This window comes from Danio rerio, chromosome 13 (genome assembly GCF_049306965.1).
Source record: "Danio rerio strain Tuebingen ecotype United States chromosome 13, GRCz12tu, whole genome shotgun sequence".
In the NCBI taxonomy this organism is placed as follows: domain Eukaryota; kingdom Metazoa; phylum Chordata; class Actinopteri; order Cypriniformes; family Danionidae; genus Danio; species Danio rerio.
In genome coordinates, this window is record NC_133188.1 from 32,513,178 (window position 1) to 32,540,000 (window position 26,823).

At 37.7% G+C, this 26,823-nt stretch overlaps 1 protein-coding gene across 2 annotated transcripts in view; it reads left to right on the forward strand.

Annotated features, from left to right (window-relative positions):
• The first annotated feature begins 3,270 nt into the window (after positions 1-3,270).
• The window catches only part of unc5b (unc-5 netrin receptor B), a 98,096-nt gene continuing 74,543 nt past the window's right edge, over positions 3,271-26,823 (forward strand). The window contains exon 1 of one of the 2 annotated variants that reach the window (XM_009307312.5): positions 3,271-3,865. In XM_009307312.5, coding sequence (XP_009305587.1) covers positions 3,778-3,865 — 88 coding nt within the window. In that variant the 5' untranslated portion in view covers positions 3,271-3,777. 2 annotated transcript variants of the gene reach the window in all.

Genomic DNA, 26,823 nt, shown 5'->3' on the forward strand with positions numbered 1-26,823 from the left:
TTAAAGATGCAGCAAAGTAATACTATTCGCTCTTGCTTACAAATATACTATCATTATAATTGTTTCTTAATCAAGAATGTCAATTATTTCTGCTCTTAGTGCTTGTAAATCTTGTGTTAAATCTTTTTATCATGATAAGGAATAATTGGTCTAAACATGTTCATGTTCTAAACACATTCGTGTTTTCTAAACACGTTCAGAAAATGGCATAGTGAGAGTCATGAGGAATTAAAAACTCCACAGGGGATTATCAGCTTTCAAAGTCAGATTTATATGAAAGACTGCCAGATATTTTAACATGAACACTGTTTGATGTAAGCCCAAAATATACTTGTGTGTTTGCAGGTACAATGCATATGCGACACTGTCATCAGAACTAAACAGAACCACCCAATTTGTCCGAATGCTTTGCACTACTTAATTTGTCCACAAGATGAAAACAATGAGCTTGGCTTTTGTTTCACAGTCGGACAAGAAATGAAGGAGATGGAATGAAAACAATCTACTGAAGACAAAAAAACAACAGATGATAATGTTGAAGAGCGCATGAGTGAAAAGCTGCGCATGAGCGTATAAACTAACAGATTCTTGCTGACCGCATGCGGATTCAATTGGACAATAAAACCTTTTCCACATGAGTGGATGTCCAAGGATGTGAAAACCCCAGAACAGAATGTAGCATGTTGTCATCACAGACTGTAAAAAAAGATGTACAAAGCATCTGCAGTTCCATCCACTGTAGAAAAGAGAAGCCAAGATAAAGGCTATGTCATTTTGGAGGATGGGTCAGGGAGCAATATTTTCCACCAATTTTGACTCAAATAACTATAGAAAGGCAAACATATTAAAACTGTTAATGAATGTAAATCAAAACAACTACCTATACCATCTTTAAGAATTCATTCATTTAATCATTTGTTCATTCATTCATTCATTCATTTATAATCTTTTAGACTTATTCCCTTTATTTAACAGGGATCGTCATAGCGCAATGCACTGCCAATTAATCCAGCATATGTTATATGCACCAGCTGCAACCCATTACTGGGAAAAACCCATACACTCACATTTACAGACATACACTAAACCGGAGCACCCGGAGGAAACCCACGTGAACACGAGGAGACAGCATTACCCACTGCACCCCCCACCACCCCCTAGGAAAACAACATTTGAAGTGCAAATAGAACTCATAAAAAGAAATGATCCCAACCATCTTGGGCAGAGATCACTAAACTTGTTCCTGGAGGTCTGGTGTCCTGCAGATTTTAGCTCCAACCCAAATCAAACACACCTGAACAAGCTAATCAAGGTCTTACTAGGTATACTTGAAACACCCAGGCAGGTGTGTTGAGGCAAGTTGAAGCTAAACCCTAGAGGGCAACGGATCTCAGAACGAGATTGGTCACCCCTGATCTAGGACTTCCAGGACAACATAAAGAAATACACTTGCAAAAAAATTGCAGGTTATCTGTGTATATAATAATAACTTATACTTGATTGTAACTTTAACCTAATCTGATTGTAATGCAATAATGTACATCTTTTGTAAAGCTTCTCTGAAACCAAAAGCACTATACAAATAAACTTGAATTGAATTTAATGTATTTTTATTTACAATTTTTTTAGCCAGCCACCAGGGTGCGATCAAAATAGTTGTCTTCAATTTTCAGGATCCGTAAGTCACTTGTTTCTCATGTTTAAAGTATGGCATTCATGCAGCGTTCAAGTCCTCCAGAGAATTTAATATCTGCAAGTTGCCAAGTTAGCAATGTACACAAAATCAGTTTTTTTTTAACCCCACATCTACAACATGATTAACAAACAATGTGCATCAGTGGGTTTTTGCTTATTGTTATTATTCAGTTATGAAGGTTCTGCAAGAGTTGTTGTGTACTCTATCATATTGAAATTCCATTCACTGACTTATTCAAAATAAGTACCTCCTTGTGAGTTTGTATTTGTAAAGTTACAGTATATATGCGGCATACAAAAAGTATTATTATTTATTTATTTATTTATTTAGTTAGTTAGTTAGTTAGTTAGTTAGTTAGTTAGTTAGTTAGTTAGTTAGTTAGTTAGTTAGTTAGTTAGTTAGTTGATTGTTTGTTTTACATTTTTTACATACGCATGCATATGTACATACATATTTCAGGAATTTAACATTGAACCTGAAGAAAAATAAAATTAAATAAATAAATAAATACATACATAAATAAACAAACAATCAAAAGTTGTAAGTTCCCAACAATCTTTTTAAAAACGAAAAACATTTACTTTCTCTTGAAAATTTAAATTGTTGTTTGCGGTGCATTTTTAGCTATCTGCTTTAGAAATACCTGCAGATCAGGAACTGCTGCCCTTGCCAGACTCCAAGATGGCCCTGCATAGTAATTGCAGTTCAAACGATTCTGCTTCCGATCCTGGACAGCAGTTTGAATAACCTGTCTAGATTTTAGTTCCTGCTTACACAACCAAAACCAGACAGCTCTGACCGCAGTCTTCTGTAAGGATAACAAAATGAAACAAAGTGGACACAATGGACAATCAGCCTGTATTCAACTTCTGAATGGACTCGGAAAGCACATGTATGAACTGTCGCCCTCTTGTGGTGGTCTCAACAAGAAGTTCATTAATGCACTGAACCTGACTAAAATATGCTGGGAGGCATGACTGTGAATTGTGATAGTGTTACTAACACTAATCCTGAAACTAACATTAACACATCATAATCATCCGTCATTATCAAACCACCCTTAATTAATCATAATTACAGTAGATCTGTATTAAAGACATAATTACATGCTAAAGGTCAAAAGAATGTAGCTAATTCTCACCAGAATCCTTTATATTGCTTTCTAAATACGTTTTCTTTTGTAAATAAATAATTATAATAATAATTTATAATAATAATAATAATAATAATAATAATAGTAACAATAATAATTTAAAAGTCTAATGATAATATTTATATATAAATGCCAAAGTACTGCAGCTCACACTACATTAATAAACCAATATGCCTATTTAAATTACTCCATAATTTCTGTTTTGCTATAATAATTATTATTTTAAGAAAAAAATATGAATGTTTGTCCTTTCCCCGAATCCCTTAATCCGCCTCCGGGATTTCTGTGTTTCCATTCACATCTCTATTGGCGTCCCTGTTCTCCAGCGCTCAGTGTGGCTCAGTGAAGGTTGATGATTGGCTGATGGGAGATGAGAGTCTGGAGGCTCGCGCTTCATACCCGTGTCCGTGTGTTTACACTCAGTTCTCGAGATCCAGACGAGCGGCAGCGTCAGGACTATGGCGCTCCACAGATAGCAGCGGACATCTCACAACGATGGCATTATGCTTAACGCTTACGGACAACTTTTTCTTCTCGCCGCTACAGGAATAAAAGCTGCCAAGTACTTTTGTTTTCGCTTTATCCACTGTTTTCAGAGAGAAACGCGTTCTTTGTTTCAGTGGAGTTGTAAGTGAGATGAACTTTACGCTGGTTGATGCGTTTCACTACGGACGGGGTCTGCGATGTGCCTGAGCGAACATTTGGTGAAACTGTAGCTTTTACACATTTTGGGGAAAGTTCTGGACCAGGTTTCTATTAAAAACCACCACGGTGCAGCCTGTTTTTATAAGTTTGTAAAGTTCGAGGAGGAACCCGTCTCCATATTTCACACTATTTGAAGTATCCTTCACGGAGGATTCAGCGAGGCTTCAGCCGACTGGAGCGAGAGCACCTGGGGGGCGTTTGGCAGTAGCGTGACCGGGTGAAGATGCTCTCAACGTGGATACACCGCGACCAGTCTCCCGCCTCCCTGCTCGGTTTACTTCTACTCAGCTCAACCTTAGTAATACATGCAGGTACGAGCCGGTTAAATGTAACGCTTAATATTAAACACTTCCTTATACTTTCAGAATGAAACGTACGGGAAAACAGAAGTGCGTTATCAACTCACGTAGCCTTCACTCACACACACACCCAAAAACACAGATAAGTTTGGAGATAATAAGGTCGTCACTCAGGATATTGGTCGACTATTGAGAATAAATGATGCCTTTTGATTCTCTTCAGAAATAAGCAGATGACTCATAGGTCGCTTACAGTATGCTTTTTAGACCTAATTCTTTATAATATTCCATAAAAGCCTGCTACAACCTTCCACGAGAATCATGGAGGAAAAATCCATTCAGTAATGGCTTTTGTTGATCCACTTTGCTAAATGTCTTTATGCATTATCTTTGAATTATAACAGGTGGCACTGTTCATTTTAAATATTAAACTCATATAGAGTCTATCTATCTATCTATCTATCTATCTATCTATCTATCTATCTATCTATCTATCTATCTATCTATCTATCTATCTATCTATCTATCTATCTATCTATCTATCTATCTAGAGTTGTAAGGCAGTGTAATAGGTAATAATAACTAAGAATCTGATGAAGGGATGTGACTGCTGCATGTGCACTCATCTCTCTCTCCCTTCAGAGAGGAAATATTCTGTTGATCTCCTCTCTTTCTGCTTGCCGTGCTGAGCTTCCAAGCAGCGGATAAAAAGCAGAACCCCTGGTGTTCTTGGAGTAATTAAGGTTTAGCTCAATGCCTTCCTGGCTCCTGAAAGACAGAAAAAATAAACCTAGTAAAAAAGGGAAACAACATCTGAGGGAAAGCAGAGATAGTGAATTCTGAATTATAGTGTGCAGCTTAAAAATCCATTCCTGTCTGTTATTTTGCTTTTCTGATTGATGTAGCTTAGGGTTACGTTTAGCACATGAACTTGATTAGGAGCTGGTAGAAGTTTCTTTGTCTTTTTAAAAGTGGGGAATAAAGAATTTAATGCAAAAGTAGTTTATTTTTTCAAACAAAGTTTAAAAGTTGATTCTTCCCAATGACTTTAGAATAGTTTGGATGTAACAAAATTACATTGTCAGCAACGGCTGCACTGCAGGTTCATCAGAAAATCATACTGAAAACGATCTAATAAAATAACCAAACCATTTGCTGACACATCTGACAAGTTCAAGATATTATTTCCCATACAGAGGAGAAATATTCACGAGCAGATCATGTTGTGATGTGTTATTGTTTCTGCATGAAGGCTAGCTTACCTTCTGTCTGACCTTAGAAGTGACGGGAAGCAATGAAGCGGGAAAGAAATCTCTCTCCCTCTCTGCACTATGGCCACATATGTAATCAGATTGACACAGAAGTGCACATTTGAAGGGTTTAGTAGATTGGTTTTCCAATGGGAAAGAGAAATTGGAAAGAAAAGGGACAGGATGATTTAACTTCAGACATGGAAACGGGTGTGTATTGTAGTTTAAGTGTCCTTTCTTATAATAAACTACTCACAGAAGAGTCTATTATAGAAAAAACCCAACAGTTTTATATAGATGCATCTGGGACATTTAGCAGTTGCCTAAAAGTAATTTAAAGGGGATAGTTTTACCAAAAATGAAAATGAGTTCACCATTTATCCTCACCAGTGTGCTTTCAAACCTTTATGACTTTCTTTTCTCTGTTGAAAAAAAAAAAAAAAAAAAAAAGATATTTTAAAGAAGCCTGAAAATCTGTAATAATTGACATATATAGTATGAAAAACAAATACTATGGAAGTAAAAGGTTACAGGTTTCCAACATTTTTCAAAATATCTTCCTTTGTGTTTAACAGAAGGTACAAAAGTCAAAGGCGTTTTGTAAATGATGACAAAATTTTCCGTTTTTGGCGAACTGTTCTTTTAAAAGTTTAAATTTAGATGAAAATGTGATTTTAACTTGGTATGTATGGGACTAGGTGACATGGTGGCTCAGTGGTTAGCACTGTTGCCCCACAGCAAGAAGGTTGCTTGTTCGTGGCTGGGCCAGAGGTCATTTCTGTGTAGAGTTTGCATGTTTTCCCCATGTTCGCATGGAATTCCATTGGGTGCTCCAGTTTCCCCCACAGTCCAAAGACATATGGTGTAGGTGAATTGAATAAACTACATTGGTCGAAGTGTAAGAGTGAGTAAATGTCTATGGGTGTTTCCCAGTATTGGGTTGCAGCTGGAAGTAAATCATATGCTGGATAAGTTGATGGTTCATTCCGCTGCTGTGACCCCTGATGAATAAAGAAACTAAGTCAAAGGCGAATGAATGAATTAATTTTATGAGACTTATCAACTGTTTATTACAAAGTTCTTTACAAAGTTCAAAAGTTTATTACAAAGTTTTTTTTGTTCTTCATTGCCTTTGAGATTTTTTTATTTTCTTGAACTTCATTTCATAACTAATTTCCTGTAACAATTTACTTGAAATTATTATAATATACATTTGTGAAAATTTGCCTCATAATCTGAAGAAGGCATGTCTTGCAATTGAATATGTTTAGGGAATTTTTGTAAAGCTCACCAATATTATTGGAAATGTTTAGTTGCTTTTGTGTGTATTCAAGCTTTTTACCAAAATAGACCAGATAAACGTACTCTAAGATATTGTCATTGTTGTAAACAAAAAATATTGTGGCAACTTGTCCCGCTCTGCCCAATACAGTAATTGGAAAACTCAATGCGCATGCATGGACCATCTAGATTCTACAGACAGTGCTCCAAGTCTGTCTCTTGTTGAGACTGAGATGCCAGCACATATTTCATATCATCCATAAAACATCAGAGTCAAGATGGATAACGTTTATCTTCTCTCTCATTCTGTCCATTCCTGTATTCTTTCTCTCCCCCTCCTGTCTGTCTGTATTGTGGATGTGCTGAGCTCAGATTTCCTGTATGGTACAGCTCTCTCAGTGTTGACATACACATTAATTACCCAGACTGCCAGGAACCCACTTCTGGCTCCTTTGCCCCATCAGCTTTTCTCTTCCTCGATTGTGTGTGTGTGTATGTGTGTGTGTGTGTGTGTGTGTGTGTATGTGTGTGTATGCGTTTATTTGGCAGAACATCCCTGCATACACGCTTGATCTGAATCGACACGGGAGACGTGTGCTGTTGTATACGTAATGGAGTCGCACTGTCTGGATTTGCATGCGCGTGTGTGTGCGCTTTGTGAGTTGGAGAAGATAACAAACTCTAACTGCTCTGAATGAAACCTAAACTTTTGTGTCGCATTGTTTGGGCTGTTTCAAGAGGATTAGGTTCAGGCCCAGTGGCCAGCTCTGCTCATAGAACAGTGGGCGGGGAAAGGTCAAGCTGAAGTGCCTAAGGTCAAGATAGGGGAGGGAGGTGTGCTCCTGTGTGCACATCATGTTTAGAGAGCATAACATGTTTGATCCTCCCAGTTAAGGCTGCCGGAATTCTCCACCGGTAGTCCAGGGCGTGGGGGGATAATTGGTTATCTCTGAGAATAGGTCATCTATGGTCCAGTGTGCTTGCTGTGCATTGCAAGGGGCCATACACACAGAATAGTTTTTCCACTATGCTACTTTTCTGTTGTTCTTCTAAATATAAAGATATGATAAATAAAACTGTTAGGCTTCTGCTGCGCTTACATCTTATGTAGCATCTTATAAACGAAACTGTGGTCTATAAATGTAGCACTCAAGTTAAAAGAAGTCACCCTATGTTTTTTTGGACCACTGACCTTTGTCTTGCACATTTAACTATTATTAAGTGAATGGTCCCTAACATGCACAGTAGAGCAAAGCAATATAGATTCATTTTTCTTCGGCTTAGTCCCTCATTTATCAGGGGTCGCCACAGCGGAATGAACCGCCAACTATTCTGGCATATGTTTTACACAGTTTATTGACCCATTTTCAATTTAGCCAGTACTGGGAAAAGTATGAATACATTTTATCTGATTATTGCTTATTTTACAGTATGCCCGAGGAGCACCTTAAAACTTAACTTCATACCTGCCTTATTTAGTTCGGTTGAATCGCACAAGAGTTTGTTTTCCGTCTTGGTGCAGTTCGTTTGGGCAGGTGTAAATGTATTAATCACACTCGAGTGTGCACCAAAAGGGGACCAAAAAGCATACTAAGACCTCCTTGAAGAGCAGTTTGTTTGTGGTGAAAAAAGGATCCGAACTAAAACAGACCCAACCGTAAAAAGTTCTGCACCTTTTTGCACTAATCCAGTAGTCTGATGCACAGTCCCATCTTATGGAGTGTGGAGGAAAAATATTTGTTGACAGCGCTTTACCAACAGTTTTAAACAGAGAGAGAGGGAAAAACATTATCTGATAGATCGTTGATAATAATACCGGAAGATGACCATGTAGCAGTTTAGCTAAATTTATTCACGCTGTGACTTGCGATGCGCCTTCGCTGTTTGCAATGCATTAAAGCATTGTTTTCCAGCCGCAGCTACAGCTCCATTCTCAAATTAATGTATAGTTTGTCTAGAGTGATTTAAACAAATTATAAAGTATACTATGACCAGGGATACAATCGGCCAAGGCAGTCCTCCTTCTGTAATAATTTTGTCTACTGGTTTGTTACTTGTGGAATTTCCGTTGGCATTTTCCTGCTCTTAAATTCTGACCAACCACAAAGCAGTTGAGGAAATACGTTCAATTATATCAGGCCAATAAGTGATTTGGATTTTGTCGCATGACTTCATTTTGGTTCTTTTTAACTGGTTCAGACCTAAGCAGTCAGTGTGAAAAGGACCCAAAAATGGCAGAAAAATGCCACAAAGTATCATTTGTTGCCATTGGTCCGGTCTAAATGAACCGAACCACAGATGTGAAAGCAACTTTAAAGGGATAATTTTCCCAAAAATGAAAACTGGGTGCTTTTTTACTCACTTATACTTGTTCAAAACTTATGTATTTAATTCTTATATTAAACAGAGGAGAATATTGCTTTAAAGAATGTTGATACTCAGACACTTGATGGTAGGTATTGACTTCAATAGTATTGTTTTCTTTTCTTACTACTATGTCAATGCATACTATCAAGTGGCTATAGCATCAAACATCTGGTTACCAACATTCTTCAAAAGCTCTTTTTTTGTGTTTAGCAGAACAAAGAAACGCTTGTACAAAGTAAAAAAAAGAGCTATAAAGCAAAAAAAAAAAAAAAAACTCACTGCAGTATTTGCAGGGACTGACACACTTCTGAAGTGCACACACAGAAAGCCGACTCTCTCACTTAGCATTCATTTTGTTTTGTGGTTAATTTAACTCAAATGGTCAAATAGAAACTCAAATTTTTCAAAATGCCCTTCGTATTCACACCAATGTGGTCAGTTGTGTCTAAAGTGAATGGAAACATTTGATACTTAAACTTGTCAATATTAAATCTGTGCATTTGTAACATTAGCTCTGTAGAGACAAAGCAAAAAAATCACAAAATAAAATAAACTAAATAATTATATTGTAATATGTATTTTTTTATTTTGAAAAAAAAAAAGATCATATCACGAAGAGATTTATTACCCTCCCTAATACAAAGTGTGAAAGTCACTATTGAATGTAAAATCTACAAAAAGGCAAAAAGAAAAAAAAGGGAAGGAAGAGAAGCAGCAAGCTTTGTAATTAGGTCTAGAGGAAGGGAAATGTGAAGGAAAGAATGCATGTATCGGTGAGAGGTCTGGCAGTGATCTGAACCGCCAGTCTTGTGGTGTGCATTAGCTTTATGGCCACTGTGGGAGGCAGAGAGAGGGGTGAGGAGAGGGCAATGGAGGAGATCGCTGGTTTTCCACTCACCCCCATACTGTATTATTCATCACTGTAAAGTGGCCCTCTTTAATATTTTAAAACAGTTTATGGTTGTGTCTGTGATCTGTTTATGATGCAATGGATTCCTGAAGTAGTGTTGGACACGTGTCGTCTATGCGTTCAGGTGTGTTTGTCAGCAGAGAAGAACAGCGCTTCTTAATTGCCTGACTTAATAACTTGCTAAATTGTCAGATTTCTTTTTTTAATTGTAGTGTTCTAAATGTCTCAAATGACACTTAAGATTTTAAAGAGTCCCTACTATGCATGAAAAAAAAGATCATATTTTGGTTTTGGGGGTCTCCAACAACAGTCTGATAATCATGCAAGGTCAAAAAACATTTTCATTGTCTTATCATATGCATTTATTTTTACCTAATTATTCCAACCCCTCCTTAGTGCGATGCTAATCTGCACTGATTGGTCCGATGACAAAGTCCATTGCAATTGGTCGACTGCGTTCAGCGTGAGACAGAGAAAAAATGTCAACCACGGCTTATCAACAAGTAGTCAGTGCAGAGTGTATGTGTGAGCCCAATGCAGGGGTGCATTAAAGCAATGCAGTTTACACCAGCATATTCCTCTACTCTTAACCATGACACACATTCAGTATTAATCCACACAGCGACAAAAGCTGAACTATTTTAAAACTTGACCGCTGCACATGTGCAGGCAAAGCTGATAGTGCCCATAGCAACCACAAACGACAGTGGATTGCGAGCTCACAAATGCATTTAAATTCGTAAACATATCAAGACGTGTCGCAATTTCAATGTGGCTTTAGATGTGATATGAGAATATAAAGAGTTAACCAGATACAGTTCAAGCCACGTGGAGCGAATTCAAGTAACAAAACACAATTGAATACATAATTTTCAAACTAGAGAAAACAAGGATGCAACCATTTTAATCACACTTAAGTTGTAATAGAGGAAGAAACTGATCCATGAACTGTGTAAAGGTCCCATACATCAATAGTTTTTTCTGATCCATCCTTTAACAAACGGCAGATGAATCTACCGATGTAAGCGTGTAGATTGTTGAAGCACTCGTCAGAAAAATGACAGCAAAACAGCTCAAGGCGGGGCTAAAATGCTGAGGTATTTTTTGCAAAAAAAAAAAAAAAAACCTCATCCACTGACTCTTCACAGCCTCATCTTTGTGTTGGGAAAATAATACTTACTTTCCCTCAAACTTCAGAGCACAGCGTCTTCACGACATGATTCAACCGGGACCTGCTACAGTGTTTGCTTTCCTCTTTTTCTTTCTACAGTGTTTGTGGGCATGGCCAGAAGTTACAAATTTTCCTGGGTCTGTGTGCGCAACACTCATTTGAGTTCCTTATCGACATCATGCAATAATGGCTAAAATTACAAAACGATTAATCACTCTGAGTTGACTCTTTTATTGATGAATCAATAGTTTTCAACATGGCCCACTTTAAAATTTTGGATATTTCTGGATATTTCACTTCACTTAGAGCTGTGTTACACACTGCCTGGAAGGTCATTTTAAAAAACCCATAATATAGGGGCTCTTTAAATGAATATTGTATTGATTAAATAAGAGGCCTGGTGCTTAATTTTGTGCACCAGCAGTCCGATCTATCTGGTTTATATGTACTGAAGTACTATTTTGTTGATTTTGTGTTTGTAATACACAGAATGACCATGTGTTTTTTATCGGTTTTGCGTGTGTGTGTGTGAAGTATGAAGAAAAAAAAAGTGCAGCCATATTCTTCTAGTGCTTAAAAGCAAAAGGCAGAGATAACGGGGAATCCAGAGAAATATATCTTAGAGAGATCTATTGAGATAGATGGAGCCCAGGGATTGGCTTTTAAATAGACTTTATTAAAAAAAAAAGAGAGCGAGAGTGAAAAGTCAGGAGTCAGAAGCATTGGCATTCAAGCATCATTAAGTCCCTGGCACAGTCTGAGAGGAGAAGACAGCGATGGGGCGAGAGAAGGAGGCAGAATGAGGGACAGCGACAGAGAGCAGCATGTGATGAGCAGATCGTTGAGTGGGGATGTTTTTATTAAGGGTCTTATCGATGCCTGGAGCTCTCTGTATTAATGGTGGACACTTTTAATGCTTTGCCAATACTGAGTATGTACACTACCATAAATCTGGAACAAATAGGAGAGAGAGTATGTGGGAGAAGATGGAAGAGGAGACTAGGTTTAAAGATTTATTACATAGCTGTCTATAATACTTGATTGTGACTGGCACAGCATTGCATTTAGCGGGCATATATTTATAAATAGTGACCAGAAAAATGACTTGCTCAAATTTGTAGTGCATGATGTTATTCAAAACATGCGCTTACAAAAGAAATTGATTAGATACATAGTTGGAGAAGTATTAATAAAAAGTTGGCCTACAATTGAATATAAATGCAAGGCTGATTGTATATTTATAGTAATATGCAAATGTATTTTCTTCCAGTGTCTGTAATGTTGGTATAGGCCAATTGTTTACTGCTTTATAATGAACTGGATCCTTTATTCTTATTTAAGTTCACATCATTTGTTTCAGCTCAGATCAATATTTAATATGTGTGCATTGCTTTATTTATTTTATTTTATTTATTTGTTTGGTAAGAACTCTTGTATTTAAGAGAGTTTACAAGAGTTGTTTTATGGACTTTGGAAAGGAGTTCTTGAGTAAAACTGCATCTTTGGAGATCTTTTTTTTTTTTTTAACAATTGTCCTAAAAAAACCTAAATAAAAAGTCCTACACATACCTATGGCAGAAAATTGTGAACAAGAAGAACAGAGAAGCCGTTCAGAGAAAGTTGAAGGGGAACATCATGTGTAAAGCAATGGGTGGATGATGGGAAAGCAAAGAGAGAGACTTTAATGAACTCAGAGCGAGGAGTGGATAGTTGAATGAGAATACAAGAGAGGGAGACTCTTCACCCCTCCCGAGTTTACGGCAGCTGGGTGGTGGTGGTGGGTCGGAGAGGTGGAGAGTGACAGGGACTGCAGAAGAATGACTCGGTGGGGTGGCTTTGTGCCGGGCTTGAATAGAGAACTGAATGGGGCTCTTTTCTGCCACCGTGTGTGGGGTGTTTGTGGGGTGAAGGGCGAGAGGGAGGAGGGCTCGGCATGCTCACAACTCCTTTGGATGGCGAGAGAGTGACTGACGGTGTATGTTTGTGTTTCCTGTCTTGGATTTCCATTCATAGTCACACTTCTTATTCAATCCTCACAAACAATACTGCTAAGAGCTGACATGTGTGAGTTGGAGTTTATTAGGATTTACTGTATGGATGAGCAAGTCTTTCGTCTTGGCATCCTAATAAAGGTGCGGTCAAATCATGGCCCGTTTTTCACTGAGTGTTATGGTATGGTACAGTTCAGTACGCTTTTATGGCCACTTCCACTGTCAAAAGGTACAAAAAAAGCAAACTGTATCATACTACTTTTTGGGTACACTTTCAAAAGAGTACCTACTGTAGCACAACAAACCCAAGTTAAAATAAACCTTGTCATTGTCTTGATGAGCAGCCACAAAGCCAAGAAAAAGAGCAGGATCTCTGTGCCCCATAGTTGTTTACATGGCCATCTAAAGCATGACCATGTGACACGTAGTTGTTTACAAGGCCATCCAAACGTGAGCAGTTTCACTTTCTCGACATACAGACGAGCTCGCCGCACGTCTGTAATTAAAATAATGAACTTCTTTAGCTGATGATAATAAAGTGGCATGATTTTTAAAGTACTTCTAATATCCGATCGTTTCAGAATTGGACTGACGTGAGAGTGCGAAAAAAACAAAGGAGAAGCCAGAAACAAAACAAAGAAGCAAATGATTCTTTTAGCAACCTAAAACATAAACAAACTGCTATGTTTAACTATTATCATTACTGACATCATCGGAGACTGTAAGGGGCTGTATTTGTTCGTGCCATTGGTGCCATTGTTATCCTTTTTTCAGTGGAAATGCAAGCCTGATAAAGGGTGACCCGTACCAAACTGTACCTTACCACTCAGTGGAAATGGGCCATTAGTCTACATTTTTGAGAGGAAAAAGGTTAATTGGTCCAATCAACTTTCTGTTTAATGTAGTGAATTCATATGACCAACTTGAAACTGCTTAGGCAATTTTTGCCCTCATGCAAAAAATTTAATTCCTATTGGATTTACTGGATTTCCGCCAGTGAATTTTGACTGAGCACTGTTAAATGAGACCGCACCTTAACACCAACCTAATGACTCCAAGCTTTACACTTTCTCTCTAGGAAAGTTGCAACGCCTGAATGTTTCACAATGAGCCAGACCTGCAGCTGAGGCTCATGCCAAGCCAACAGTGTCTTTGGCGGACAGCCTTTCCCCAGGCTGCTGTGTCTGGCAGTGTTCGCCGATTGCTGCATACAGTAGCATCCAGTCCTTACTGCATGACAGACATCTAGTACTCGCTCGTGGTCTGTCAAATGATTTGCTGCATAGAGAACAGATACTTTAGATTTTGATTGATAGATGGATGGATGTAACTTGGTCTCTAAGGTTTGTTTCTGAGATTGACTGGCAAACCGCTTGCTTGCATCAGGGTCTTGAAAGTAATATGTGAAAGTTAAAAGAGTTTTAAAAAATGTGGAGTAAAGGGGCTTCGGCTCAGACCCCCTGATGGTGCCTGTGGGGGTTTGGGTAGCATGTCAGATTCCTTTCGGCAGGGGTCTGGCAGCAGTGGTGCCAGGGCCACGTGAATAGGTCTCCTGTGGTCCACCTGCCTTTGTGCTTCCTGCCTTGAAAGAGAGACCTTCTAAGGCCATGGAGATTTCCCTCATCTTCTTAGCCTTCAAAGGAAGTTCAACCCAGTCCATGCTTGAAGATTAGACCTCATCCAATCTGTGCTCTCACATAGGCTACGTGAAATATACCAGGTTAAATCCAAGGCTGTTGATTGTTGCTGGAAATTATTTTGTTTTTGACAAAATAAAAATAGATTAGAAGGGTATAGTGTGAAAAAAGAATGTCTCCACTAATTGTTAAGCCCAAATAAAAACTCTGTTACTGCCCACAAAAATATTGGATACATCACTCCAGATAATAGTTTTCAAATGCATTATTCATTGTGTGTAATTATTCTGTCAGCTGTTATATTATAACAGTATTTATTTTTTGCTGTCAAGCATATTTCAGTTGTTCTTTTAACTAGTTCATTGAGACTCCCTATCCACTACTGTTTGTGAACTCCCTTGTGTGTTCTCATTCTTTCTAGCTCTTTATTGTGATGGGGGTTTGTGGAGTTGCCTTTTCCAAAGGCAGCGTGCAGAATCCTATCTTTCAGAGTTTAACGCCTATTAAGGCTCCCATCTGCCCCAGGGGTAGAGGTATTTGGGGAGCTCAGGATCTCTGGGGGGGTTTATTAGGGTTCCGCAATGGTTTGCTTGCTGCAGGGTGTCTCTCGGGAGGGATGTGGCATGTTTTACCCGGGAACACACACATGCTCGCTCACCGGCTGGTTTTCAATGTCGAAGTACTGGAACGAAACGTCCCCTGTGTGTGTGGTGTGATGGTAAAGGCAGTCTGATGGTGTGTGACCAAAGAGTAATGTCCTCTTGTGGCGTCGCTTTAGTTTTCTTTGTGCCAGATGTAGAAGGCCACACACAATGTGCTTTTGTAACAGAACAACTCTGACTCTGCCTGACCTGGAAAGGAGTATGTGGTGTTCGACACTCATGAGAACTGCATTAATGTTAATAAATATATTGGAGGTAAAGGGTTATAATAAAAGCAATGCAGTAAATATTTTTATGCACTAGAGCTGCTGCATAGCCCAAGTGTTTGACCTTTACACATGGACCTAATAAAAGGCAATCTTTACTCATCTAAAGCAGGTCATGTCTAGTCCAAGAGTCCAGGATCCACAGTCAACGCCCTTGGTATGAGTGTTGTGAATTTTGGCTGCACCCTGACTGCTGGGCTTGTTCTGGAACAGGCAACACAGTGATGCCTTATCCCTGTGGAGTTTGTGTTGTTGCCACAACCACACCCTCTGGCATGACTCCCAAACCCTGATGCTGCTTTCCCACCAACAAGGTGCTGGTTCTACAGCTGGCCTACAACCTTAGGCCATCTAACAAATTTACACTCAAGAAAAGGGTGAATCAGGGAATAGTGGTTCTGTAAATCCTGCTTTTAGGGGTGGGGTCCTTGCCTTGTGTGTCATATATTCATTAAAAACAACTCTTGCTTCCAAGACTGTGGTAAAGATAATAAATTACCTAGCTGTTTACACTAGAAATGTCTAGATCACATAAATATCATGCTGCACAAAGCTACCAGAAACTTTTTTTGTTAGTCTGTGTGTTGCAATTTAACTTATTGTTGCTTATAGAAACCGAATACTTGGTAGTGCTGGGTAAAAATATAGATTTTTCAAGTAATCGCAGTCTTCATTTGAGCTCTTTTCAAGTATGAATAGATTTGAATAAACCCATATTATGCTCGTCAAGAGCAAGGGAAAAAAGTAATGTAACAAAATAGAATGGTAACTTCAACTTTGAATACCTTGTTTTGGTGCACTTCCTCACAACGAAATCTTTAACAATTAATTGCTATGTGAGTGTTAGGCAAAAAGTAAGGTTTTTTTTGTAACTGTTATTGTCCATTTGTAATAAGATCGACATAAGACACATACGGGAAGCTAATGAAGGCTGCTTTTACCTGTTGCCTAGTTGCATTTAACTGTTGCTTTGCATTGTTTTTTTCTTTCTAAAGTCTGGTTATACTTTTGTGTCAAGTGATTGGCGTGACCCACTGCGCATACCTTGCATGTAGCCATGCATTTATACTTCTGCGTGCTGTTTGTGTTGCTCTGCAATAATACTTTCGAAACATTAGCTGCCAGTATATTTTATGTTCCTCTGTGTTGAGTTTTTTTCACTGGTGTTTTGTTTTTTTCTACCTTAATGTACAAGTAGCTAAAATTCATTCTCATTCTGAGGTGAAAACTTTTGGACATGAAACAACTTTAATCGTAACAAACAAAACAACAGTTTCCAACTAGAGCTTCTTCATTGGACTCGACACTTGCAAACATTTGCTCCAACGGTTTCGCATGGCTCTCAGTCCTGCCCACCCTTGTCAGTGCTACTAAGCTGACCAATCACAGAGCTTGCGCTACGCTTCATTGCGATGTGTAGTCACATTTTTTGAGAGGTGTGCGTCAGCGTTGGCGTCAGCCACAGCGAGGGCTTTGTGATCGTGCGAAGGCTGCACCGGATATGAAGCACTACAAGTTGTCTAGCATCCTAGTTTAGTTGTTGATTTTGTTGAATGCAGGTTTTTCAGAGTTCCTGCTGGTGGTGTGATGCTGCGTTCACACCAGACACGGAAGAAGCGTCAGGTGTTAGTGATTTCCAAGTTGTCAATGCAAAGGCGCAAATAGACATTCTGCGACGCGATACTCACAAATGACGCGAATTGCGCGAATGGCGCAGCAGGCATTAGAGGTTGCATTAAACAGATAGAAGCCCTGCCCATTATGTGAATCCGCATCTGTTGTGAAGTGAATTTGACATGCGAACGAAGCTGATTTGACATGCAAATGAAGCGGATTTTGATGCGCGAATGAAGCAAATTTTGACACGAGAATGAATCAAGTAAACTCAATTGTTCACGTGCTATTTACATGCGAATATCGCAATTTATCTGTGTGCTCCGCGTCTGGTGTGAGCACAGCATGAGGGCAACCAGGAAAATAATTAATGGGGAACCGACCCTTGTGGCTGACAAATTTCAGAGTTCAAGTCAAGTCAAATTGAGCTTTATTGTTATTCTGCTACATGTGTGGAGATAAAGAGGAAAGGATTGTAGTGTCTCACAGGTTCACAGTGCTACATAAATAAACATAATCATAAATATGAACACATCACTCAAGAGTAATTTTTAAACCTACACATAACTTACATACTGCAGCGGTAATCTAACTATCTTAGTGTTGTCATGGTACTGGAATTCGGTACCAATCAATACGGAAGTTTTAAAAGCTTTTTCCCATTTCCCGCTAACATTTGCGCGCTACTGAGCACGTTCATAAACAGTGCTAATTTGCCATTTTGTTCACATGCTCAACAGAAATGACTGTGATTTGCCATAAAGGTAATCAGTTCACCAAACTCACCGCTGTTTCTGAGTGTAACCACAGATACAGGGACACTGGAGTGTTTCAAAGTCACGTCGATCAGCTAGTTTGTCTGTGAGTTGACATACGAGCGATCCCCTCATGAATCACGGCTTTAAATAGCTTAAGTTTCCCTGTATCAATAGCGCTGAAATGTTAGTGGGAAATGGACGTTTTTAAAATTTCAGTACCGCTTGGTACCGAGTTCCAGTATCGTGTAACCCTAAACTATACATGTACTGTAAAAGGTTAACTGATAGTACCAGAGGTTCACAGCAAGGATAGGTTCACAAGGCATTGTACAGATCCAATATGCTCTGCTCTCTTGAGAAGTTACCTTAATCCCATCTAAATAGGCATATAATTATGCTGGCATAATGTTTGGATTTTCTTTGTGTACTTGTATTTTTACTTACGCCTCTTCACCTGTTCCTCAAGCCTCTTACCCACTGACGGGCAGATGGACGGCACGGCCGACCTCACTCTCACCTTTCTGCTCTCTCAGCTCTGCATCACCTCTCTGCGGCGATTAGCTGGTGAGGTGAGCAGCGACGCAGCGACTTGCAGACCCGGTACTTTATGGGGACACCTCCTAAAAGCTGTCACGGCCAACAATTTCCCAAACCTTTCTACCCATCCAACCATTCACAATGAGCACAGTCCTTATGTCTGTAAATCACAGCAATGGGGTTGGCTAGCACCCTTTCACAGTGTGGCTCATGTTTACGAGGATTAAGGAAACAGATGGACGGCCATGCTGACTGGTGTGGCTTCATTAACTCTCCTCGCGACCGTTCTAAACTCCACCGGCCCTGCACGTCTCGCTCTGGAGCTTTCCGAACAGAACTCAGCCAGACCTGAGGCCTGAGGGGAGGGGGAGCCGGACTGCACTCATGAAGGCTGTGAAGATGTTTATTGATCTGAAAGCTGAGATGTGGGCAGGGTGTTTCTACTTGATTGATTAATGTTGAAGTGAAGCAATGGGACTTTTTTTTAAAGAATGATTTCTGACATCAGGTTGTCAGACCAGTAGTAGGAGAATGTTTTTTTCTTCTCCTTATAGAGAGCTGTGCATGGCGATTGGTATTCAAGGTTGAGGTAGGGATGACTGTCTGCGGAGCCTAAAATGAACTTATATCAATGTCCAAATGTGATTACAAGTAAGCATTTGGCTGCTATATGAAGCAGCCAATGTCTAGTTGGATGGTAACTTTTTTTTACTCATTCAAACTGCCCGAAGCCGCGAAATGGGTTGGAACTGTTTCAAAATTGCAGACTGCATAATTATGTAAATATGTATTTGATTACCAGTACCGTTATGTTTTACACCAGCAGTCAGCAAGATGCAGTGTTTTCTGCGTTTAGAGTGGCTTGTTTATAATAGTTTTGATTTTTTCATTAGTTTTAGCTTTTATTTAGTTTCAGTAGTTTGCATTTGGATATTGCTTGATAATAATAGCAGGTTTGGCATCCTGTCCCAGGACAGAACCCTGAGCTCGGAGATAATTGAGCCCAGGGCTCCTGCCTGGTCAATGAGCATGTAAGGGTGGTACAAGATCAGCTAGTTCTCAAGAACTCCCCCTGGTAAAGGATGAAAGGGGGAGATGGGGTGGATGGGGGGTTTCTTCGAAAAACAAAGATAAGGGAGTTGTTTTAGGCGGGCTACTTATAGTGAGTTTAGATTAATCTGATTGGCTTAGTTAGTTAGTTAGTTAGTTTAGTTTTAGTTAGTTTATTTATATAGCACATTTTTTACAACACAACGTTGCCCAAAGTACTGAACACGATCAATACTCAATTAAAATAAAACCTACACCACATACATAACAATTAAAACATTGGGCAAACCCCTCAACAATAAAAAGGCTCAAATGCTATAGAACAAAGATGAAGTATCAAACGCTTTTTAACAACAGATAGTTTCCAGAGAGTTGGAGCATGTCTGATGTGGGGTGGAAGCCTGTTCCAGAGTTTTGGGGCGATAACAGCAAAAGCCCGATCTTAATAATGATTATAGATGAGAGACCAGCTGCGATCAATCATATCACGTGCTCCTCTTGAAATTAGTTTGTGAAACTTCACTCTGACTTTTTGTTATTAAATTTAGTTAAAACAATCAGCATAATCAATTGCGTTTTGCAACTAAGCATGATTCACTTATTTAAATTCCATTACGACTTTCTGTTATAAAATAAACTTACGTTTCACCAGATCCTCTCATTTAAGCCCTTGCATTACCCATGCTGCAGTTGTTCAAGTTTAGTTCAATCCCAGCAGGCTGTCCGGAACCGTTTGTGTTCGGTTCACTAAATCACGCATGCACAGTATTATCGGTTCACCGCTTATGTGCTGTTCTTATAACTAAATAACTCAGTATACATTGGTTTATTATTTTATTCGTTTTGTTAACTATGATAACCTTGAATAGGGCTGCAAGGTGGCGCAGTGGGTAGCACGTTCGCCTCACAGCAAGATGGTCGCTGGTTTAAGCCTCGACTGGGTCAGTTGGTGTTTTTGTGTGGAGTTTGTATGTTCTCCCTGTGTTCGTGTGGGTTTCCTCCGGGTGCTCCGGTTTACCCCACAAGTCCAAAGACATGTGGTCTAGGTGATTTGGGTAGGCTAAATTGTCTGTAGTGTATGTGTGTGAATGTGTATGGATCTTTCCCAGTGATGGGTTGCAGCTGGAATAGCATCCACGTTATAAAACATATGCTGGATAAGTTGGCGGTTCATTCTGCTGTGGCGACCCCAGATTAATAAAGGGACTATGCTGAAAAGAAAATTAATGAATGCATACCCTTGACTCACAGTAAATGATAAAATTCAAATGCTGAGTTTGAGTTGATTATGATGTGTATTTGAAAATGCAAGATGTACAAATGTCATCCCAGTGAAAATATTTAGTGCCGGTATAAATGACTGTATGTGTCTATAGAGACAAATCTATATAAAGATGATAATATGCTTAAGTTAAAATTGTAAATCAATGGGCTTATTTTGATTATTTGAGTTGTCAAGACCCAAACCTTTTTATTCAGTGATTTTATGTAAATGCAGGACATCTCCGAAGTCAGGATAGTTATTTATCATGATTTTACATATGCAGTTATAGTCTAAATTATTAACCCCCCTGAATTATTAGCCCTCCTTCATATTTTCCCCCCATTTCTGAGAGATTTTTTAACACATTTCTAAACGTAACTGTTTTAATAACTATTTTCTAATAACTGATTTATTTTATTTTTGCCATGATGACAGTAAATAATATTTGACTAGATATTTTTCAGCTTTAAGGGAAATTTAAAAACTTAACTGGGTTGATTAGGTTAATTAAGTATGTGTAATTAGGCAAGTCATTGCATAACAATGGTTTGTTTTGTTAACAAAAAAAATACATATTGCTTAAGGAGTCTAATAATATTGACCTTAAACGGTATAATAAAGCATAAAACTTATGCTGAATAAGTTGGTGGTTCATTCCGCTGTGGCGACCCCTCATTAATAAAAGGACTAAGCTGAAAAGAAAATGAATGAATGGTATAAAAAAAAAAACTAAAAACTGATTTCTTCTAGCCGAAATAATACAAGTAAGGTTTAATCCAGAAGAAAAAATCTATCAGGAAATACTGTGAACATTTTCTTGCTCTGTTAAACATAATTTGGGAAATATTTGAAAAAGAACAAAACTAATAAATCACTTGAATGAGGGCAAAAAAACTTTGTTGAATTATTCATAGTTAATTTCCTTGGTTTTACATTAAGGAAACAAGTAAATATATAAGAGCTAACAACAGCAAATCATTAAGTAAATTGGCCATTTTAAAGAAATGGTTATATTATTTTCCTGTAGAATGATTGACAGCTGAAATGAGGTTGTATTTCATAATGGTCTCATTCTTTTGTACTAAAATCAGTCTCAACGTGTCTGAGTATTTCTACTGAAAGCCACACACAGTGCAGTTAAGCCCTGAAGCATAACCTTTTGTAAGAGTGCACAAGGTTAACCTGAACCTCTAACCCTTTTCATATGAAGTGTCGTGCTTTAACATTAAACTACTGAACCTTGAGTAGGGGCAGACAGACAGACAGACAAACAGACAGGCAACAGAACGTAGGATAGTGAGGTTTGACAGAAGATGTTTCTGGAAGGACAGACCCATAGGGAGTCTTTGTGTGTAAACTGTGCTCTGTCAGGAGAGATGTAAGGGCTGTACCATACAGTATGTCACTCAGGGCTAGACAGGTGGTGGAAGAAACAAACTGGCATGAAAGACTAACTTCTGTTATGGGGTCAGAAAATACTTTTGGTAGTCTTTAGGTTACCATCTGTCCATAACAGGGATTTAGGCACAACAAAGGCCTTACCGGGAGATGGGAGGGTTTATTATTCTCCTGCACAGATTTTACTTTTAGTGAAAGAGACTTTACAGTTTGTAAACGTTTTTTTCAATGTTCAAAAAAATGATTAATTTATTTTATAAAATGCTCTTTAGATAAATAAATTGCTTGCTATTTAGCCTACTTCATACTTACTTATTTGATTGTCTTTTATTTTATTTGCAGTTATTTAATCTTTGTTGTTTACTTAATTACTTTTTTAATCAACACTTTCTATTTTGTATTCTCACTCTTTTTGTATTAAATTCTTTGTACTGTTAATTTTTTATTAATTAATGTTATTTATTAATGATTAGGTTTTCATTTTTATTTATTCTTATGCAATGTTGTTTTTTTATTTGTTTACTTTTTAATATGATTTTATTTATGTTTTATTTATTAGTTTATGTTTTAATATGATTTTATTTATGTTTTAGTTTAGTTTTTTATTTTAGTTTTATTAGTTAACTTTTACTTGTTAATTTATTCTGTACTTAATTTACTCTAATTTAGTTAGATTTTATTATTTATTTTTTGAATATTCTTATTAATATGACTTATTAGTTAACTTGGTAATTTATTCTGTACTTAATTTACTCTTAATTTAACTTAATTTTATTTTAATTTAATTTGATTATTTATTTTTTTGAATATGCTTTTTAGTATGACTTATTAGTTAACTTTTACTTGGTAATTTATTCTGTACTTAGTTTACCTTTTATTTAATTTATTTATATTTTATTTTATTGTTATTTTTTTTAGATGCCATCAACAACTTTTCTAGTACTAAATCCTTCCAAATAGACTTTTGCTCCTCTATTTCATCTTTAAAATAAACTGATGCTGAAATGGTGGAGTGAAAAGGTCATGCAAAGTCTTTCTCTCACTCATTTGCTGCTTAAATCCTCATCATGCAGGCTGTCAGCAGCAAATAACGATTATGTTGCTGTGTACACGCTCTTGTTATTAAGTGCAAGAAAGCTTTTGTTTCATTGATTCAAATTACCAAGTGTGACTGACAGGGAATAAGCAAGCCTTTTGTCCACCCACGCTTACAGTACTTGCGCTTGCTTACAGCTGCGTTTATGCACATATTTGTTTGTGAGCGTGTTTAGGTTGAGTGGCAGTTATGCAGTTTTGTAGAGTGCGTAAATCTGCCCTAAACAAGGCCGGACACATTAGTGCCACAATTTACGTATCTGTCCTGAAGGCACAGACGCATAGGAAATAATGACCCACAATCGACTGGAGACAGTCGGGGAGAAGAATAGAGAGAGAGATTGTGGGAACGAGGATAAACAGGACATATGGAAACAAACCTCCCCGCCCTGCCTTCTCTTCTTCCCTCAATGAGAGGGCCAATTACATGACTATGTCTTACCTGTCTTTCATCTAGCGAGGGGAGCGGTGTTGAAATGACGGTCCTCTCGCATGTAATTACACCGAGACGTCCTGGAGAAGTCTGTCGCACCCCATGACAGAGATACAGCCTTAAATACCTCAGAGGACATAAAAAGAGTCATCTGACTTGTTTGATCAATCTGAACCTCCAAGCTCCTTCTGTCTCTTGAAGAGTCTGTATTGCACGGTGCTATTTTCAATCCAGGTCTGATGGTTTATCAGACATTTTAATCCTTGCTTCTGTTTCACTTGCACAAGGTGTGAGAGCAATAGACTTGTCAAAATGTAACTGGACAAAGACACCAATAGGTGCAGTTTTCAAATAAACAACAACTAATTTGTTTTATAGTTTACTTCCTAAATATAATTCACTTAAAACATTATTTTTAAAAAGATTTGTCTAATATATTTAAGCTTTGATTTCTAATTGATACTTAATTTTTAAGGACAGCTCACTAAAAAAACAATTTTGCTGTCAGTTTTACTTAACACTATTCAGTATATATTCAGTATACAGTATATGCGATTATTTATTTATTTATTCATTCATTCATTTTCTTGTCGGCTTAGTCCCTTTATTAATCCGGGGTCGCCACAGCGGAATGAACCGCCAACTTATCCAGCACGGTTTTTACGCAGCGGATGCCCTTCCAGCCACAACCCATCTCTGGGAAACATCCACACACACACTCATACACTACGGACAATTTAACCTACCCAATTCACCTGTACCACATGTCTTTGGACTGTGGGGGAAACCGGAGCACCCGGAGGAAACCCACATGAAGGCAGGGAGAACATGCAAACTCCACACAGAAACGCCAACTGAGCTGAGGTTCGAACCAGCGACCTTCTTGCTGTGAGGCGACAGCACTACCTACTGCGCCACTGCCTCGCCCTTATTTATTTATTTATTTAGTATAACATTTGAAAGACAACCTTTTCTTTGGATCAGTTATTTTGGATTCATTCAATGAAAGTCATCTGCTGACACCACTTTGAGAGTCAACAACAACAACATTAAAGACAAAATTAAAGATATAGTTTACCCAAAAATGAAAACTCTGTCACCATTTACTGACCCTTTACTTGTTTAAAATCTATTAGAGTCTCTTACTTATGTTGAACACTAAATAAATGTTAAAAAACCCTTTGCAAAAAAGTTGCTGGGAGCCATTGATTTCCATAGATTTTTTTCCTATGGGAGTCAATGGGCCCCAGCAACCAGCATTCTTTAAAATATGTTCTTTTGTGTTCAACAAAAGAAATTTATAACCGTTTAAAGCCCTATGAGGGAGTGCAAATAATGAGGTAATTTTCATTTTTTATGTGTAAACAAACACATTAGGGTTCAAAAAACATTCAGCATGCCCATAAACAGGGTGGTTTTGGTGGTTTGAAAGACACACCCCGCTGTTGGAAAAAAAAGTCCAGCATTTGGCCCCTATATGAGCTCATCATTTGTCTCATTTTTGACATTATTCCATCATAAATTGTAAAAAAAGTTAATGGAAAAAGGCTTTAAGACAAATTTGATCATTATTATTTAAATGGACTAATTCTGACCTAGGAAATTAGCTGACCAGTTTGTTATTTGCCTATAGGCTACAGTTTTTATTTTAAACAAGTTTTAACATATTTCTAATTGGGATTTTTTGTTTGTTTGTTTCAATAATGGATGATAATAAATTAGCATTTAAAAAAAGTATATTTTTTAATATTTCTAAAATTTTAATCTCATTACAATATTATACAATAAAACGGTAATAGATTACAGTTTAAATGCACATTTGTAATTAAACAGATTTTTGTAAACATAAAATAGTATGGTCAAAAATGTAGGAAATATTGTTTGTACTGTACATCAAAAAGTGTAGCAATGATAACCATCTGACAAGCAAATCCAGCAAAAATTGGTGCTTAAAATGTCACTAAAATGCAGTATTTGAACCTCATAATTTAATAGCAAATGAGGCGAATAACTGCAAAAAGATCCACTTTTTGAGAAAAAAGAACTACACCTTTAAAAAGGCTGGCTACGGGCCTGAAGCATAACAAATTGTACCGTTTATAATTAATTTTATTGAATTGTTTATAAAACTTTGCAGTATTATTTTACATTTGATTATTCAATTACTGTATACCTGTCTACTGTTAGACTTCTTGGAAAACAATAAAACGCTGCTTATTTATTTTGTATCTTTTCCTTTATTGAAATTATCTATGCTTGTAGATTGTTTACCATCATCTGGTGAATTATAATCACAGTATGTATTTGAGGATAAAAAAAAATCTTGCAATGTTCGATGTTTCCAATATCAAGTAGCCTAAAAGAAACTGAGAATTATTTACAACACATTATTAACTCACAGCTTTGCTCCTGGCTGTGTTAGCTTCAACAACACAGCCTTAAACAGTAAAATATGACCTTATTTACATTCCTGTGATGCTTTTATGTGGATTCAGAAACATTTCCCATCTGAACACAGTTTTTTTCCTAAACATGTTTTCCTAAATTGTTTAGTTTAATTATCACCTTGAGATATACTTTTAACCTCATAAAAGGTTAACCATAAAATGGTTTGTTTTAAACTCTTTTGAGGTCTCCAGGTCAGCAGTTCTTCAAGGGCAGGACGGTTAAATAAGAGTTTGAGTAATTATGGTTAAAATGTATGATTTAGTTTCTTTGAATAGCTTATGTGAGGTAGATTGACACTGCGCTCCAGACTAACCAGCCTATAAATTCAGTGAATTCACTGAGCATACTGTAATAATAATGTCAGACCACAGTCTCCTGTAGGATTTAAGAGGCATTGATGTCATGTGTGCTCGAATGGCATTTCACCACAACTCATCCAAAGGTCAGGAAACAAAGGCTTCAACAAAAGACAGATTTGGAACAAAAGACAGATAAATATATGAAACAGAAAGGAGAGTTGATTAATGTTGCAGCTAAAGCAGATAAAAACATGGTCATGCAGATAAAAGCCACAAGGAGATGTTTGTGTGTGGAAAAAAAAACACTGCAATGCAGATCAAAAATGTATTTTAGAATTTTTAATTATGTCATTATTTTTTGAGAGTAATTCAATGGTTTACTACTCACAGCTGCTCATACTAGTCCCATGCTGTGACTTTTGTACTTTTTTGGCCTACTTAATGCTATTCACACCAAAGGCCTGAGTTTTTCGTATTTTGTGATTAATGTTTTTATTTTTTAAATCCCCCTGCTTATTTATACTTTTAAATTGCATTAA